At 45.2% G+C, this 15,656-nt stretch overlaps 1 protein-coding gene and 1 long non-coding RNA gene across 10 annotated transcripts in view; one reads left to right on the plus strand and one right to left on the minus strand.

The window, feature by feature from the left end:
* The first annotated feature begins 757 nt into the window (after positions 1-757).
* Positions 758-15,656, plus strand: part of LOC146201582 (uncharacterized) — a 79,558-nt gene continuing 64,659 nt past the window's right edge. The window contains exons 1-2 of one of the 7 annotated variants that reach the window (XM_084587685.1): positions 758-1,190; positions 9,954-11,319. In XM_084587685.1, coding sequence (XP_084443811.1) covers positions 1,172-1,190; positions 9,954-11,319 — 1,385 coding nt within the window. In that variant the 5' untranslated portion in view covers positions 758-1,171. The other 6 variants (XM_084587686.1, XM_084587690.1, XM_084587691.1 and 3 more) reach the window with 6 other exon arrangements.
* Positions 9,082-15,656, minus strand: part of LOC146201583 (uncharacterized) — a 78,377-nt gene continuing 71,802 nt past the window's right edge. For all 3 annotated transcript variants that reach the window (XR_014703567.1, XR_014703570.1, XR_014703568.1), the window contains one exon: positions 9,082-9,281. This is a non-coding gene — a long non-coding RNA (uncharacterized LOC146201583). The remainder of the gene's footprint in view (positions 9,282-15,656) is intronic.

Below are 15,656 nucleotides of genomic sequence, written 5' to 3' on the forward strand. Positions count from 1 at the left end.
CCTCGATGCAGCGCCGGCGCTGACATCGAAGCGTCGAGGATGGAGATTCGAGGCACCCTTGGCACTAACATAAAGCCGGTCGTGGCACTAACCATAGCCACCGTCCATAGAAAAAAATAGAGGAGGCTATGCACTAACATACCACCAGAGCTTTGGACCACAGCACTACACGGTGAAGCTACTCTGACTTCGCGTTGAAAAGCCATGGCTGGTCTCGAGGGAGAGGAAGAGTGCACTCCACCTTCGAGTGCTTCCCGGCCGTGTAGCAGCCAAGCCAACCATAGAGGACGCTGCGAGCGAACTGACCTCGTACAGAGGTGCGCACTTCAGTACACCATTGGCTATACTTCGCATGATTTTGTTTGGTTCGCCGAGGCTGGTGTCGTTTGCATGCACCATGTCGCATGCAACTCTATAACCACTTATCATTAGCGTCTTTTCAAGCAGTCAATAACTTTGGCTTGGCTGCTGCTCTACTTGGACCACCTACGCCGCACGCCGCATCAGCCACTGCCGACACACGTCAGCCTGGTCGGCGAGAGACGCTTAAGACAAGAAAATCAAAAATATATTTAATAATTGCGCACGCAAAGCTATTAATAGGGCACACATGCTAGATGGAAGCCAGTTATTTCGATTGCAGCGCCACCTTGTCAGATATTGTGCCGATCAATGCTGACAACTATTCCCACTAAGTGCGCATTTGATGCTACCTTGTTACAGTCGCGGTGCCGTCACTGCCGGACAGTATTGCTTTCATCATGTAATCATGTCATACTTCGCAGTCAAAAAAGAAAAAAAAAAGAAAATCGACAATACGTAGGATGTCGGCGCCTCCAAGTTTTACTAACAATTCGTCTTGAAAACGAGGATTATGTCATTCACTAATTATCGCTCTTAATTGCGGCTGTGCCCCTCCGTTTTGTATCATTCGTATCGAGAAGTGGTAGAATTTACCGCACGATGACTCAAAGCAGAGGGGCGGCTAGGCAAGGCCGCCTACTTTGCCCTAAATAATCCGCGGAGCCTTGGTGGGTGGGGAATCGGCGTCTTTGCCTTCCAGCGGGCATGGAGGAAGAAAAAAAAGAAAAAAAGAAAGCAGCTAGCCATCCGCGACGCGCGACGCATCCTGGGATTGTAATGGACGGCGCGTGATTTTGAAGCTTGCAGGATGCTGTCTCAAGAGTCAGGTAAACCGCAATTATTACTTGACTAGGAGTGTTTCTTGTGCATGAGACTGCGCCAGCTTTAGGGGACACGGTTGCGGTATAAATTCAGTTATGATATTTGCATATCTGGCCGCATTGGGTGCCGAACATTGATGAGTTGAGGTGGGTCACTTTCTTTCCGCGTAAATAGAAGCGTACTTGAATTTTTCGTGTAGAAACATGTTCTGATTTGCTCCTGAACTGCTCTGCAGGCACGTTTAGTGATTGCATTTGTGATGGAAAAATCCGCATGAACGACTGCGGTTCACATAACAAGTCGCGTTTTGTGGTTTCAAATTTCCCTGTCTTCGTAGCCAGCAAATGGCGCGTCATTCAAGAATAACTAGCGCTTTTCGTCTTCGTGGCATTCTGCTGCGGAATCTCGTATGTTGCAGTTGTGATGCTTGCGCTTTTGCGTAAGATTGTACTTTCAGCTGCGTGTTCAAATTGCGTCATTATGTGTTTCGCGACTTCTTTGGCGTCGCTTTTGCCCACATTTTTCCTGCGCCTGTAGAAAAACTGAGCAAGGCTAGGCCGAGGTCATAGCTTGCATCGCTGTATTAGGCCTAGTTGTTTTCATCGAAATTGCCGCATGCTGCAGATTTTACGGCAGCTTTAACATGGATTCAAGTCATAAAGTTCAGTTTTGTATCAGACTATTGAACTATTAAGCACTGCTGTGATACATATGTTGTTATTTTTCACAGCCAGGGAACGCCTCATCCGCTACTGCAGTCGATACGAAATCACGAAGTAGGGACGTGCGTTTTTTGAGCATGCTTTCTCCGTTATTTCCTGTAACTGTGCATTGTAACTTTTTGCCATTCTTTTATGATTTGCGAGGAAAAATAATTCTGGAGCATTTTTTTTTTGTTTTGTTCAAACGCAAATTTGGACTGTCTCGTTTCACGTTTTCGGTGTTACGTCGGCGCTCTCGTCGCCGCGAACTAGGAAGATGGGTACGATGTCGAATGTTTTACCGACTTCCTGATATTTTTCTGATATTTTTTTTTACATTGTCTTTACTCGGGTTTTCAGTGCTGTGTATGTTGTGTCTGCGGCCTTGATTAACAACCGATGCAACTAGTTTCATAGACGCACCTGACCTGCTCCTTTTAAGTCGCGCTCGCACCATGCACTAGTGTAGTAACAACATATTTCGGAAAAGCAGAGCCGCATTTGTTGCTGTCGTTGTCGCCGGGTAAATCCTGCAGTGTCATAAATGGCGCTAATCATGATACTCATGATGGACGCAAGTCTTCTGTTTACCTGAGCTTGCTTTCGCGCACTTATTTCTGTCGTCTTTGTAGGCGCATTCTTGTGTACTATTATTTCGACACCTTGCACAGCGTAATTGCCTTTATGTAGTTGCCTCTAAGGATATAATGCTTTATTTAACCTGTGGTTGGCCCGGTTGAATTACCTTCTAGTGTGTCGAGCGAATTTCGGAGAGTTCTCTCGCGTAACGGTGCGTTATTCGCACGGTCTTAAAACCTGTTATATCCGTTCTCAAATGTACTCGCGCGCCGGCACGGTAAAGCTGATAGCATTCAAACTTTTCAACCCTAATTAAGCTGTATGGTCTCCATGTTTTTGCATAAAATCTGAAAGTATTACACACACACATTCTGGTCCTAATGCATCTCATTGTGTAATCCAGTGGCGTGCAGCTTGTTGAAAATAAGAACGACTGTTGTATGGCAGAGGTGTAATGAGGAGTGCTTCTTGTTTAGCACATTGATAGCATTATAGCAACTATTACTGCGTGCACCCAAAAAAAGTTATTCAACCCAGACAGCAGAGCTTCGTATCTCTAAGGTGCACATACATATTGCCCATGTTGGAATATTTGTAGTGTTTGCAGGTTTTCTGAAAGAACTTAGTGTATTCTTTGCCTTTGAGTTCTCATATTCAGAGTACCGTTTAAGAATGTTTGTTTTAGCTTTAGTAGGGAGGGATTAAGAATTAGAAACAAAGCATCCTGGCTTGTGCCTGTTTGATAGTGTACATGAAATTCTCTTTGCAAAGTGCCCGTTTGTTTTTTTTTGGGTGAAAAATATAAAGCCTGACTTGTAAGACAAATATTAATATGCAGCTATTTTTGCTTTGTGTTCATGAATATATATATGAAAATTGCCTTTCTGGAATGAGGTTTTGCCAGAAAGATGAATGTAAATTCTAGCAAACAAATCTTACGATAGAGCTCGGCAGTCTTGTTGTATAATGTGCTGCAGTATATCATATAAAAAGTATAGTTGTGTTTTGAAACTGTTCTGAAAGGAAGTGCGCTCTGTTTTTCATGAAGATTGTCTTTTATGCTTGAATTGGCTGTAAAGAAGCATGTGCAGCCACTGGATCAGGTGAACGAGGAACACTTAGTTCGTGGGGAAGCATAACTGCTTCTTGCTCTGTCCTCAACGAAAGCTTTGTTGTGTATCCCTTTGAAAATTTAGATAATTTTACTTAGATAATTTTGGATAATGTTTTTTTTTTTGTCTGAGCAGTTAAAGCAATGTCCGGATGCTTGCTTTTTTTTTTTGTGTGTTTGCTTTTTTGTGGGGATGCTTTGCTACTGAATGGCTCTAAATTTCTGCTGTGTGATGTGTGGTGACACATAATTGCAATAACAGTGCAGGATGCACTGTGCAGTAATTCGCTTGCTAGTTTAATCATGGATGCATTGATATTTTGTTGTACATTTTTTTTTGTTGTGTACATGGCATGTGTACCACTTGTTGACATATTCATAATGGGACGTACTATCAGCGGTACATCCATTACTCTCATCTTGCCACTTGAATTATGGTAGCAGGAAGAGGGAACTCCAGTGCTGAAGAACTAGAAAGCTTAGCCTGAAGACAGAGTTAATGGTGAATGTGGAGCTAAATTTTAAAGAGGGCATTGGTGAAATTTGGTCATACATGCTGAGTGAAGGTGCAGCCAATAAGAGGAGGACGAGACGAAACATACAGGCAAGCGCCAGCATTCAGCATTGCCAGTTACAGCAATGGGGGTGCACAGATTTAAACATTCAAGAACAAAAGAACCCGATGTGCTCAAAATGTGAACAAAGAAGCCTCATCTCTTTGGCCGCACTTTCTGTTGCCCAGTATGTATGGCAAGTTTCCCAAGTTCCATTACATTTCTAATACATTGGGCTCTCTTACCGTTTAGTGATTAAATCCGTGCCCGTGTTTTCATGACTGCTAACTCCGAATGCTGGATTCTTAGTTTTATCTTGTCTTTTTGGCCTTGCATTTACTTGCTCATGCTGTGGTAAAGCTAAGCATTGATGTCTGTTCTAGTGACAGCTGAAATTTCACTGTTGAAGTAGCTGTGCACTACACAGTAATAGTTCTTAGTATTAGGGATTTTTGCATATTTTTTTTGTGTTCTTTAATATGTTGGTTCAAAGCTTTGTTTGGTATTATGCACATGGCTGGAAATTGAATGTGTTTACAGTATTGAAAGTTCTGGCTGATGACAGTTGTGCAAAAAAAAAAAGAAAGAAAATGACTACACAGTCTGAGCACAGCTTGTGGAACTGAGGCATATGATGTAGTGAGTGCTTATCCGTGTGCACATTAATTACATTCTGGAATTCTGAGCTATTTGTACAAACCACTCGGGAACTTAAACTTTAAGAATGGCTCCCTTTTTCTTGCTAACGCCCCGCTGCGGTGGCTCAGTCGTTAGAGCACTTGGCTAATGTGCCTGAGGACGCAAGTTCGATCCCTGCTGCAGTGGCCACGTTTCAGTGGAAGCATAGCACAAAGTTCTCTATGTGCTGTGAATGCGAGTGCTTAGGGTGTCTCGATGCCTTTGCCTCTGCTTTCAGGGAGAGGGCACCCTTTGTACCACCCCGCGCCGCTGTTTTCCCCTCGCAGGGGCATGTTGGGTCCCACTCGACAGCTGCATGCAGTGAGCAGTGTTGCGGAGTGGGCTCTTTGTGGTGGTCTTGTAATTGCAATAACGCGACTGAACATGAAAAAGACTGCATGTATTTTGTTTTCCTCGTGGTAGAAATTTGACCTGGTGGTTCGTGGCCAGTTTTATGCTTAATAGGTTCGATGCGACTGGAATTAAATCAACAAGCTATCGCGATCTGATGTGCTCCTCAGTGTGCTGGTGGCCCTGAAAACTGCCCACGGCTACTTTATTTTCTTAGTCATAATGTAGAGTATAAAGATCTCCGAACTTCATAGTGTGAAAGTGCAGACTTTACGCAAGGCGATTTTCGTGGGGATATCAGTAGCAGGAGATATTAGCTGCAAATATTAACCATTTTTGCGCAGTTATTTTTTCCAATTACTTTTCAATTTCTTTCTCATAGAAATAATGCAGTTTACTATAGGTAAGTTGATAATATGATGCAATGACACCTTGGTGATGTGCATAGGGAGCTTGCATGAAGTGATGAATGCTGGGTAATCCACCATGATATCGTTGGCAGCAGATGACGCAGCACATCACTGCCACACAACCTTGTCTACACAGTCGCGAAGTGCGCGCAGATGATGCTGGCGCGATTAGACAAGCTGACTGCGGGTACTTCACAATTCAAAAAAATGTGTCTGCACGAGTACGAGAAGGCAAAGGACCCCTCTAGCGACGCCGACACGAATGGTTCGCATGGGCCAACACACGGAGATCGACATCAATCCGGGAAAGTATCAAACTACTGGCCAGAACTAGAAATTATGAATGTCTACGATGCTGGCGGGCGGTCACAGTTCCAGATTCATAGTGCAGTCAATCGTCTGCACGTGGCTTGAACAGGTCCATGCCGCACTGCTTTGCATTTCTTCATAGCCCACCCGATTTTTTGGGCACAGCGTCAACGCGTGTATTCCTGAGGAATCTGCCGAGATATGTTTTTAGATTCCTGATATCTTGCACGCACGTAAGGGCAGCACGCATTTTTGTTCGGTGGATCGTCGAAAACGACAAGCCACTCGCTTAGTTCAACCTGGCTACACTGCCCGCCGTCTGCTGCCAACAGCGACATGGTGGATTACCCAGCATGCAGCTTCCTATAGAAGTCATGTACCCAAGCATAAATTTTAATTAATGCTTATTTTTTTATTACTACAAATTAATAAAGAAAAAACATGGTGAAAGTTGTTAAAGAGTCTGATTAACTGAAACCTGAGGAAATCAAAGTCATTGTGACCAACAATTATTAGCTTTTATTGATATCATGTACTTTATAGCTATAAGGGCTGGACATATGTTTCGATTGAAACCATAGGGACGATAAGATTAAGTCGAGTTCAGTTTTCACGTTCGGTATTAGGCAAGAAAGCTCAGTATATTCGTGGCTTGAAATGCATAGCTGCTGGACGGTTGTTTGCATGGTAACGTTCAGTGAAAGTTGACAATTAACAAAGGAAGCCAGAGCTGCCAACTGGCCAAGTAGGTTTATCAGCTGCATGTAAACCTTAGACATGAAATCGCTGATGGGCGTCGGGGAAAGCGTATCCTGGCTACTGTGATGGTAGAGAACTTCCACAGCTGCCATAAAAAAGCAGACCACACGATACTCATCCTCGGGCTCAATGCAGTGTGGAAACCAATACAACCCATTTTATTGATGACAGGAATTTCTTCTACTAACAGAGCTTCAAAATCTTTATGTGAAGCTTAATTACTGGTATATGTACTTTTCGCATTAAAAAATGTCGAGACAACCTTTCATTTGCCAAAAATAGCCAGCCAGCTTTAAAGTCATCAAAATCATTTATTCGCTGAAAGAAACAAACAAAAAAAACCCCACCTGTTAACCCCGTCTCGGCTGGGGAGGTGGTCAGTTCGAAACCCGCCGCCGGACACCCACCGGTAAAATTGGGTACAAGCGTCCCCCGGCCCGGCGCCTGGCTCTTTCAGGGGTGTGTGTTTGGAAAAGGCTCTGCTAACCCTGTTGTGCTCCTTCGGGGGCTTAGTTTCGAACAACCAAAAAAAAAAAAGGGTTGCTGAAATGACTCCTTACAGGGGACCGGGTTTCTCGGAAAATGAGCTACGAAACATTTTATACTTCAATGTAATTAACTCTGGTTCACTTTGGCAATATTCTCTGGTATCACCCAGTCTTGGTAGAACACAAACTTTTAGGAATTATTCGCAACAGCGGTAGTTTAATCGTCAAAGCCGTCCTCCAAGGCTTTTCCTCCAAACCGGATAGGTACCAATAATTTATGTCAAGGGTTCTGGAATTCCTTTCACCTCACTTTCTGAAAAGACATGCCGCTGGTTTTTTGTAAATTAACTCACAGGCACGTGCGTTAGACTATCAAATGGAATTTTGACTACAAAGGCCGTGCCTTCCTAGCTTCTAACAAAATACCTGCTTTGGTCGGCGGATTCGTCCGTGAGTCAATAAATCCCATCCCTGCTGCCGTCGGCTAGCACAAGAAAAAAAACAAAACATGCCAGTACAAACAAACATTCCCGACGATTTTTATTTACTCTGTGGTCACGGTATTACAATTCAGTTTCCCCTGTTTTCCGTGTTTGCTTTTCAACGGACAGAAGACTGTGGGTTTGCTGCAGCTGAAAATAGATCATAAGTGTCGGAAAAGTATTCATAATTTCGAGTGCAGAGTTCAAGGAATCGTGAAGAGATTTGCTGCTTTCATTGCTGAAATGACTCCTCACAGGGGACCGGGTTTCTTGGAAAATGAGCTACGAAACATTTTATACTTCAATGTAATTAACTCTGGTTCACTTTGGCAATATTCTCTGTTATCACCCAGTCTTGGTAGAACACAAACTTTTAGGAATTATTCGCAACAGCGGTAGTTCAATCATCAAAGCCGTCCGCCACCGCATTTCACTCAGTGCAACCGAACGGGAGAGTGGGGCTCAACATGCCGCCGGAGAGAGCAGTGTCTCCACCCTGAAAGCGGCGCTGGCCATCAAGGCACCCTATGAGTGTTTGTTTAGGAACCCCATCTGGTGGAAATTAATTCAAACTCTCCACTGCTACATTCCTCACAGCCCTGTTGCTTTGAGATGGTAACCCTTTAGCAGAGTTGGATGAGTCAGGCTTGTCATAAGCTCTCTGTCATTTCTAGCTCCTGAGACGTACAGCTGTTGTGTTTTGTGGCATTCTGGGTCTGGTTCGCTGTAACTAGGGCTCATCCGTAAAAAATTTTGCTCCATTGATTGGTGATGGTATGGACACTGTATGACCATGTTGGCTCACATCTAAAAGGCCCCTGAAACTGTAATTTCTCCAATATTCTAGTTGAAGAAATTCATAGCCGTAGTCTTTTTGAGTACATGGGCCAAATTTGAAAGCTTTTTTTGGAGCGTATAATTTACAAATTTTTAAAAAGTGCTCCTGGTGACCTCTCACAACTGGTCAGGGCGACACATTCTCTACCCCCCCACCCCCTTCCAAAACCTCCCATATGACGTAAACATCCCATGTGACATCATCGGGGCTTGCTGGGTATGCCCACTCATTGGTCGCGCCCAAGCGATGCGGGCAGAATTGAGTTTGGTGGGGCATCGTCGAGGCTTGTTTTCATTTTTTTCTGCCGTGGCAGAGTGCGTTGAGTTGAGAGACGAGAGGAGGAGCGCTAGTTTCAATCGGCAATACTTTTGATGCTAGGGATGCTAGCTTAAAAATTCTTGCGTTGAGAGGACTGATGGGATACCTATTATGTGTGTGTGTTCTCTAGCTTTTAGTGAAGAACTTTTCATGGGCTCTTCAGTTAAAAAAAAAAAAAAAAAAATTGTCCCTTAGGAGCGTTGAACCTTGTGTACTATAACATACCTTTCCTTGCAGTCAGGAATGTCTATTTGGGGTTTGCATTGCAGTATCTAAAGCTGCTTTGTCTGCAGCTGAAGCAGTCTATTAAAAGTGGGATTGTTGCCTGAACCTTGTGAGCAAGCTTAGGTGACGCCAAGCATATTTGGTAGACATGAGGGCATGTGTTTACCTGTAGACACATTACACATGAAGCTAAAAAGATCCATGGAGTGCAGTGAGGACTCTCAGTTTTCCCGTGTTTGGAGTGGCACCGGCCTGCCGGGGGGAGGCAAAGCCAGACAGGCCAGGCTCGAAACCTGTAAAGGAATGCAACATATAGATAGTGTCCCTGTCATGTGGTGCATCCTCAAAGTGGGTTGTAGGTATTTCGTTTCACAAGGAGCATTTTGAAAGCTAACTTAGTTAATTTTTTCTTTTGTTCCTTCTGTTGCAGTGTGTTCAGTGTGCAACAGTACAGAAGTTTAGCATGTACAGCCGTAAAGAGGACATTGGGCACTGTGCTTCAGCACTGGTACTCTTCTGGCACATTACCTAGGGAAAATTAATGGGTATCTGATACTTATGCAAGTACACACTCCTTGAGTGTTTCCACGTAAATGCAGCAAGCCTTTGTATTCTTGCTATGCAAGATGCAGGAACAGTTTAAGCACTGATGCATGGTTTATGTTATTCTTTCTGCAACAGTATGTTGGAGGTATGCAACGAGCTCAGAAACATAGCTTGATTAATATCTTGAGCAACATGAAAGTCAAATTGTGGAAATTGCAAAATTATGTTAAGCCTTCAGGTAATGCTCTGTTTTAATGGCTTAACTTTATAGCACCAGAAAGCTGGAATTACCAAATAGATAAAAAAGGAAAGAAAACAAAGCTGTGTGCTCCGCAGTGGTTCTTTAGAAAACCATCACGCTGGGAGTATTTTTACTGCATTGCTGAGTAAACCACCTTCTTTTGATTCATTGCTTTCAGCAGAGAAAGGGCAACAGCCGGGACTTCCTGCTGAAGCTGGCAGGATGCCTTCAGCGACAGGCGGTGGGCAAGAAGAACCTGACCTTGATGCAGATGCACCTCGTGTTGAAGTTTGCACAGTCGCCATGGACGTTCCCGAGAGCGTTGAAACAGTTGTTGTGAACACCTCAAATAGTACTCCTAGCATGCCCCTTGCCGACACTGCCCTCTCTGAAGCTGTTGTGTTGGGAAGCAATGCTGTTGCTGGAACACTTGCTGGTGACGGTGCTGCTTCAGGCCTCCCAAATACTGCAGCTGTACCAGGTGCTTCAGGCCTCCGAGACACTGCAGGCCTGCCAAACAATGCAGGCTTACCAAATGCCACAGGCCCTCAAGAAGCCTGTGCCACAGGCCTGCCGAAACCCACAGGCCTGCCGAAACCCACAGGCCTGCCGAAACCTACAGGCCTGCCGAAACCCACAGGCTTGCCGAAACCCACAGGCTTGCCGAAACCCACAGGCTTGCCGAAACCCACAGGCTTGCCAAAACCCACAGGCCTGCCGAAACTCACTGGCTTGCCAAAAGCCACAGGTTTTCCAGAGGCCACAGGGACCACAGGATCTCCACAGGCCAAAGGCGCACCAGAGGCCATAGGCTCACTAGAGGTCAAAGGCTCACCAGAGGTCAAAGAATCACCACAGACCGAAGGCTCACCAGAGGCCAAAGGTATTTTGGAGGCCAAAGAGTTGTCGAAGGCCAAAGGGTTGTCAGAGGCCAAGGCCAAAGGGTTGTCGGAGGCCAAAGGCTTAACAGAGGTCAAAGCCACAGGATTGCCAGAAGCCACATCAAGTACAAGTACAGGTCTGCCTGTGGCCACGGGTTTGTCCGCTGCCACGGGGTCCGCGGCCACAGGCCTGCCTGCGGCCACAGGCTTGCCCGCAGCCACAGGTCTGCCCGGGGTCACAGGCCTGCCAGAGGCTGGCCTAGCAGATGCTGCTGCTCACTCAGCTGTTGTGGATAATGAGCCTGCTGCCATGGAAACTGTGGTCTCTACCGATGCGCTGCCTGCTGTTGTAGTTTCATCAGCTGCCACATCCGCCGTGTTGCCAAGTGTGCAAGATCGGGGTGATGCACGTTATGTCCGCTTCAACAATCGGGACTTAGAAAACCTGCGCAAAATACAAGATGAATTGAATGTGCGCAAAGCTGGCGGGTCGCAGCGCAGCCCAAGCAGCCCCATTGTGATCCGTGCAGAGCTTGCGAGTCCGCAGAAAGCGCACTCTACACAGGCACCCCAAGTCCTGGTGGTGCAGAAGCCCTCCCCTGGTTGCGTTCCCAAGAAGGCCGACATCCGTGTCATCCATCCCCCGGGGCTCACTGTGCGCAGGTAGGCGGTACTCAAGTTGCCTCTCTGCAGGCGTTTGGTATTCCAGGTCTTCTACTTGGAGCATCTCTAGAGGGCCTTGTCTTGAGTGCCTTTTACTTGTCGTGATAGTATGGAGCTCCTTCATATTAATGACCAGAGACGAAGGTAGATTTGTTAACATGCTCTATGCACCAAGTATTGTGCACCAAGCTTGTAGTGCACCATGCAATGATTTGCCGAGCTTTGTGTTGGAACGTAAAACGAGTTTTTGCTAACAAAGGAAATGAAGCACCTGCTGATTTGAATATTGCCATTTTGGTTTACTCCAAGAAACATGGAATTTGCCAAGTTTTTGTGCAGGCAGCTGCAACCATAGAAGGGCTAGTGAATCAGATGCAGTCACTAAACTATACTCCAAGGCACAAGCAACATAGACTAAGCAGTAAAGTGTGGTTGGGAAGAGTATGACTGCAGAACATCTCAACTGCAGAGAAAAAAAAGGAAAAATGGGTAATATCAAGTAGTGGAGGGCAGGCAGAAATAACTTCTAATGCGGTATGCAAGCTTAACTTAAGAAAGCTAAACATTTCGACAGATTTGCCTGTCTGGTTGGGTTGATAACTAAATAAGACTTGAAATTTCTCCAACCAACACTTTTATTTTATAAAACCCGACGTTTCGGAGCCGGCTCGGCTCCTTCTTCAGGGGTGCATGACGCGGGGCTGCGTGCAGCTATAAGTAAAGGAATGGTCGAGGGGGAGAAGAAGGTGGGGGGGGGGGGGAGAATGGGGAGGGGGTGGAATGTGTGTGAAAGGAATGAGAAGGAAGGAGGGGGGTTTAGACGAGTGAGGGTGCCGCAGGTGCAGGTGTGCTCGCTGGCGACTTTTTTCTTTTCTTCTGTGAAGTGGCCAGGAGAGAGCGAAGACCTTGCAAGTATACAGCAGGGAGGTTGCCTGTTGTCCGGTTGATGTTATTTGCGGTAGACTGTATGTGCCATGACTCGAGGAGGCGTCTTTTGCGGTAATTGGTCTCGGTCTCCAAGATGAACGTTTCTTCGAAATTTATTCTGTGGTCGGAATCTTCTGAATGTTCAGCTTCGAACATTCAACATTTCACTTCGAACCACCCGACAAGCCATAAAGCGTCAGTTGTGAAGACCTTATTACAAAGAGTGGAAACACATTGCACCACAGAGCCCGACAAAGCAAACGAAAAACGCTTAATATTCAAGGAACTAACCATGAACGGCTACCCAAAAAAAATTTATCCGGAAAATCATTCGCCGCCAAAAACGCAACGACAGGCCCTGGGAAGAAAATAACCAGCAGCAAACAACTACATCTCAAAAGTACGTCACTGTCCCCTATGTCCGAGGCGCCAGCGAAACCATCGCCCGTATTCTAAGAAAAGAGGGAATTCGAGTGGCGCACAAGCCTTCAAACACTTTGGGGAGCCTGCTACCCTTCCCCAAAGATCGACCACCAAGAGAAAGAGCCCAAGGCATTGTCTACAAAATTCCCTGCGCAGACTGTGATGCTAGCTACATTGGCGAAACAAAAAACCTAAAAGAAAGAATTCGGCAACACAAGAACGATGTACGAAATTTTTCAAGAGAACGCAACCCCATAGCTGAACATTCAGAAGATTCCGACCACAGAATAAATTTCGAAGAAACGTTCATCTTGGAGACCGAGACCAATTACCGCAAAAGACGCCTCCTCGAGTCATGGCACATACAGTCTACCGCAAATAACATCAACCGGACAACAGGCAACCTCCCTGCTGTATACTTGCAAGGTCTTCGCTCTCTCCTGGCCACTTCACAGAAGAAAAGAAAAAAGTCGCCAGCGAGCACACCTGCACCTGCGGCACCCTCACTCGTCTAAACCCCCCTCCTTCCTTCTCATTCCTTTCACACACATTCCACCCCCTCCCCATTCTCCCCCCCCCCACCTTCTTCTCCCCCTCGACCATTCCTTTACTTATAGCTGCACGCAGCCCCGCGTCATGCACCCCTGAAGAAGGAGCCGAGCCGGCTCCGAAACATCGGGTTTTATAAAATAAAAGTGTTGGTTGGAGAAATTTCAAGTCTTATTAAGCTTAACTTAGCTTTGAAGTTTTATTGCTGGGTGTATTGAATGGCTGGTGCAGCTGTGTTTGTGCTTGTAGTTCGTTCAAAAAAGCAAATTAATAAGTTTGATTTTTTTTGTTCGAGGGAAAAAAGAGGAGTGAATGGGATTTGTAAGTTGAAGAAATAGACATCATTTCCATGTGCCATCTTTTTCAAATCTGACGGAGTTTCTTAGCAATACCTAGAGGGAAAGCTAGTGGCGATACATTGCATCCACTCTGGAAAAGGTGTTTAAGAATGCTAGTAAGATGAGGCTTCACATTTGGCTTGGCTATATACTATTGGGCATGAAATGTGGATTTATCCATACCAGGACTTTTCTTGAGGCAAACCTAGAAGTGCTGTGAAAGTTTCCATACCAGCCTGAAATCTCCATTAAATTTAAGGCAGGAGTGGAAAGTGCACTATTGTAATGACTTATCTGCATGCAGAGAAGAGCATCGCAGTGCAGCCGCTGCTTGCGAGGTATCTAAGAGCACGTTGCTAAGAGAATGCTTTTTATGAAATTGCTCCAATGCTGCATCTAAATACAATACCAATAAATACAATACAAGGCCAGTAGGAGCTGCAGTAAATCACTGGTGGTGGGGGCTACTACCCAATGTGCTGGGCAAAACTATGGCAAGACTTCCTAGGTATGGCAGTGAAGGGTGAGGCATGAGCTTTCACGTTCGTAGGGCTATATTCCCTGTCTTGCAAACCATTCTTAGGCAGTTTTGGGGGCTGTGCTGGACGTCCTCTGTGTTGAGCACTGGTGTATTCTGTGGTGTCCTATTCCTGACACTCTGCACTTATCCTAAGTTTCGTGCTGCTATTGTTAACTGCCATGGCTTCTGCTCCTGCATTGCAGCACACTCTGAACTTCATCCTACTGCTCCTGTGATACACTTGGACATCCACTCGAGTCTTCCCGGTTCTTTCTGAGCCTTGTATTGCGATCGCCGCATTTTGTCCAGTGCATCGGGTGTTTTGACGTATTGGGTGTGGGTCTGTGACATCTCCTTCAACTGCTTGTTGAACACGATACTAATTCCATCACCCTTGTGCACTGCTTGCCATGCCGTGAAAAAGGCTTGGCCAACTCATATCTGGCCATTATCTGCCCCATAAATATTTTTCTCAGGATGTACTTGTCTTGCCTTTCATCACTGCTTTTCATGTCTTAGTTCATGGTCACATTTCTAACCTTGAAAACCAAGTATATGTGGGTTGTTCAGCCATGCGTTTAAATTTATCATTGTATATAAAAATTAGGCAGCTAAGGTAGCGTGCAGTATTCAGAAATTTGCATAGAGCTTGCACTCAAGCTGCAGTAGTTACCCTTTTGCTACAGTGGTTACTGCATTCAGCTTATCGCCCCTTGTTCAATCTTGTCCAATGTGAGGTGCACGCTGCACTGCAAAATGGCACCTGTTGCATCTCGTGCAAGCCTTCTGTAGTTGATTCAGCCAGACATCATAAAAATACCCTGTAATCTTTGGGGGTCAGCTTATATAGATTTAAGCTGTAGGGATGGAATGGCTTCAGATTTCTTTTAGCGGCAGTATGAAAGAACTAACATGATGCTTATTTTGTGTGCAGTGAAGATCTTTTCGTTAATTCTCTTGAAATTTCTGTCCTTTCCTTTTAGTTTCCTTTTGCCATGTTCCAGGGTAGAACGAGAGAAAGAAGATGGCTACACAGTATGAAAATATGAAGACAAGTCCACTTGTCGAAACGTTGGCTTCGCTTGCGAACTGAGGCTCGCCCTCCTTTAACCTTGTTCAGTGCTCTTTCATACTTTTGTCATTTTGTGTGTTGGTATGTCTACTGGTGCTGTAGGAGCAAGCGCCTCCGTATTCGGAGGTGTAAATTCACATAGTGATCTTATTTCTTGGCATTGAACTCCTAGTACAAAAGAAAAGAGGTTGTATTAAGTTGACATATTGCCTGCTGCAAAGCCTGCTCCAAAGCCTGCTCCAAAACTTATATGGTCAATTCCACTACAGCTAATATATTAATTCGCACATTCTAAAGGTACTGTGTTAGGAGTACTGTGTGGGCAAGAGTTGCAAGATGCGACCAGTGCATCTAATTTGAAAGCTGCTGTCTTCACTGTGCCAAAATTGATCAAAACAGTGTATGTAGAATTCACATGGTGCATTTGGTACTTCTGAATAACTTTTACCCACAGTGGAGGGATGCATTTTGGTTGTGTTAGCTTTGGGGACCTCCACTATGCCATCAC

This window comes from Amblyomma maculatum, chromosome 1 (assembly GCF_055883805.1).
Source record: "Amblyomma maculatum isolate TAMU_Amacu chromosome 1, ASM5588380v1, whole genome shotgun sequence".
Lineage (NCBI taxonomy): Eukaryota > Metazoa > Arthropoda > Arachnida > Ixodida > Ixodidae > Amblyomma > Amblyomma maculatum.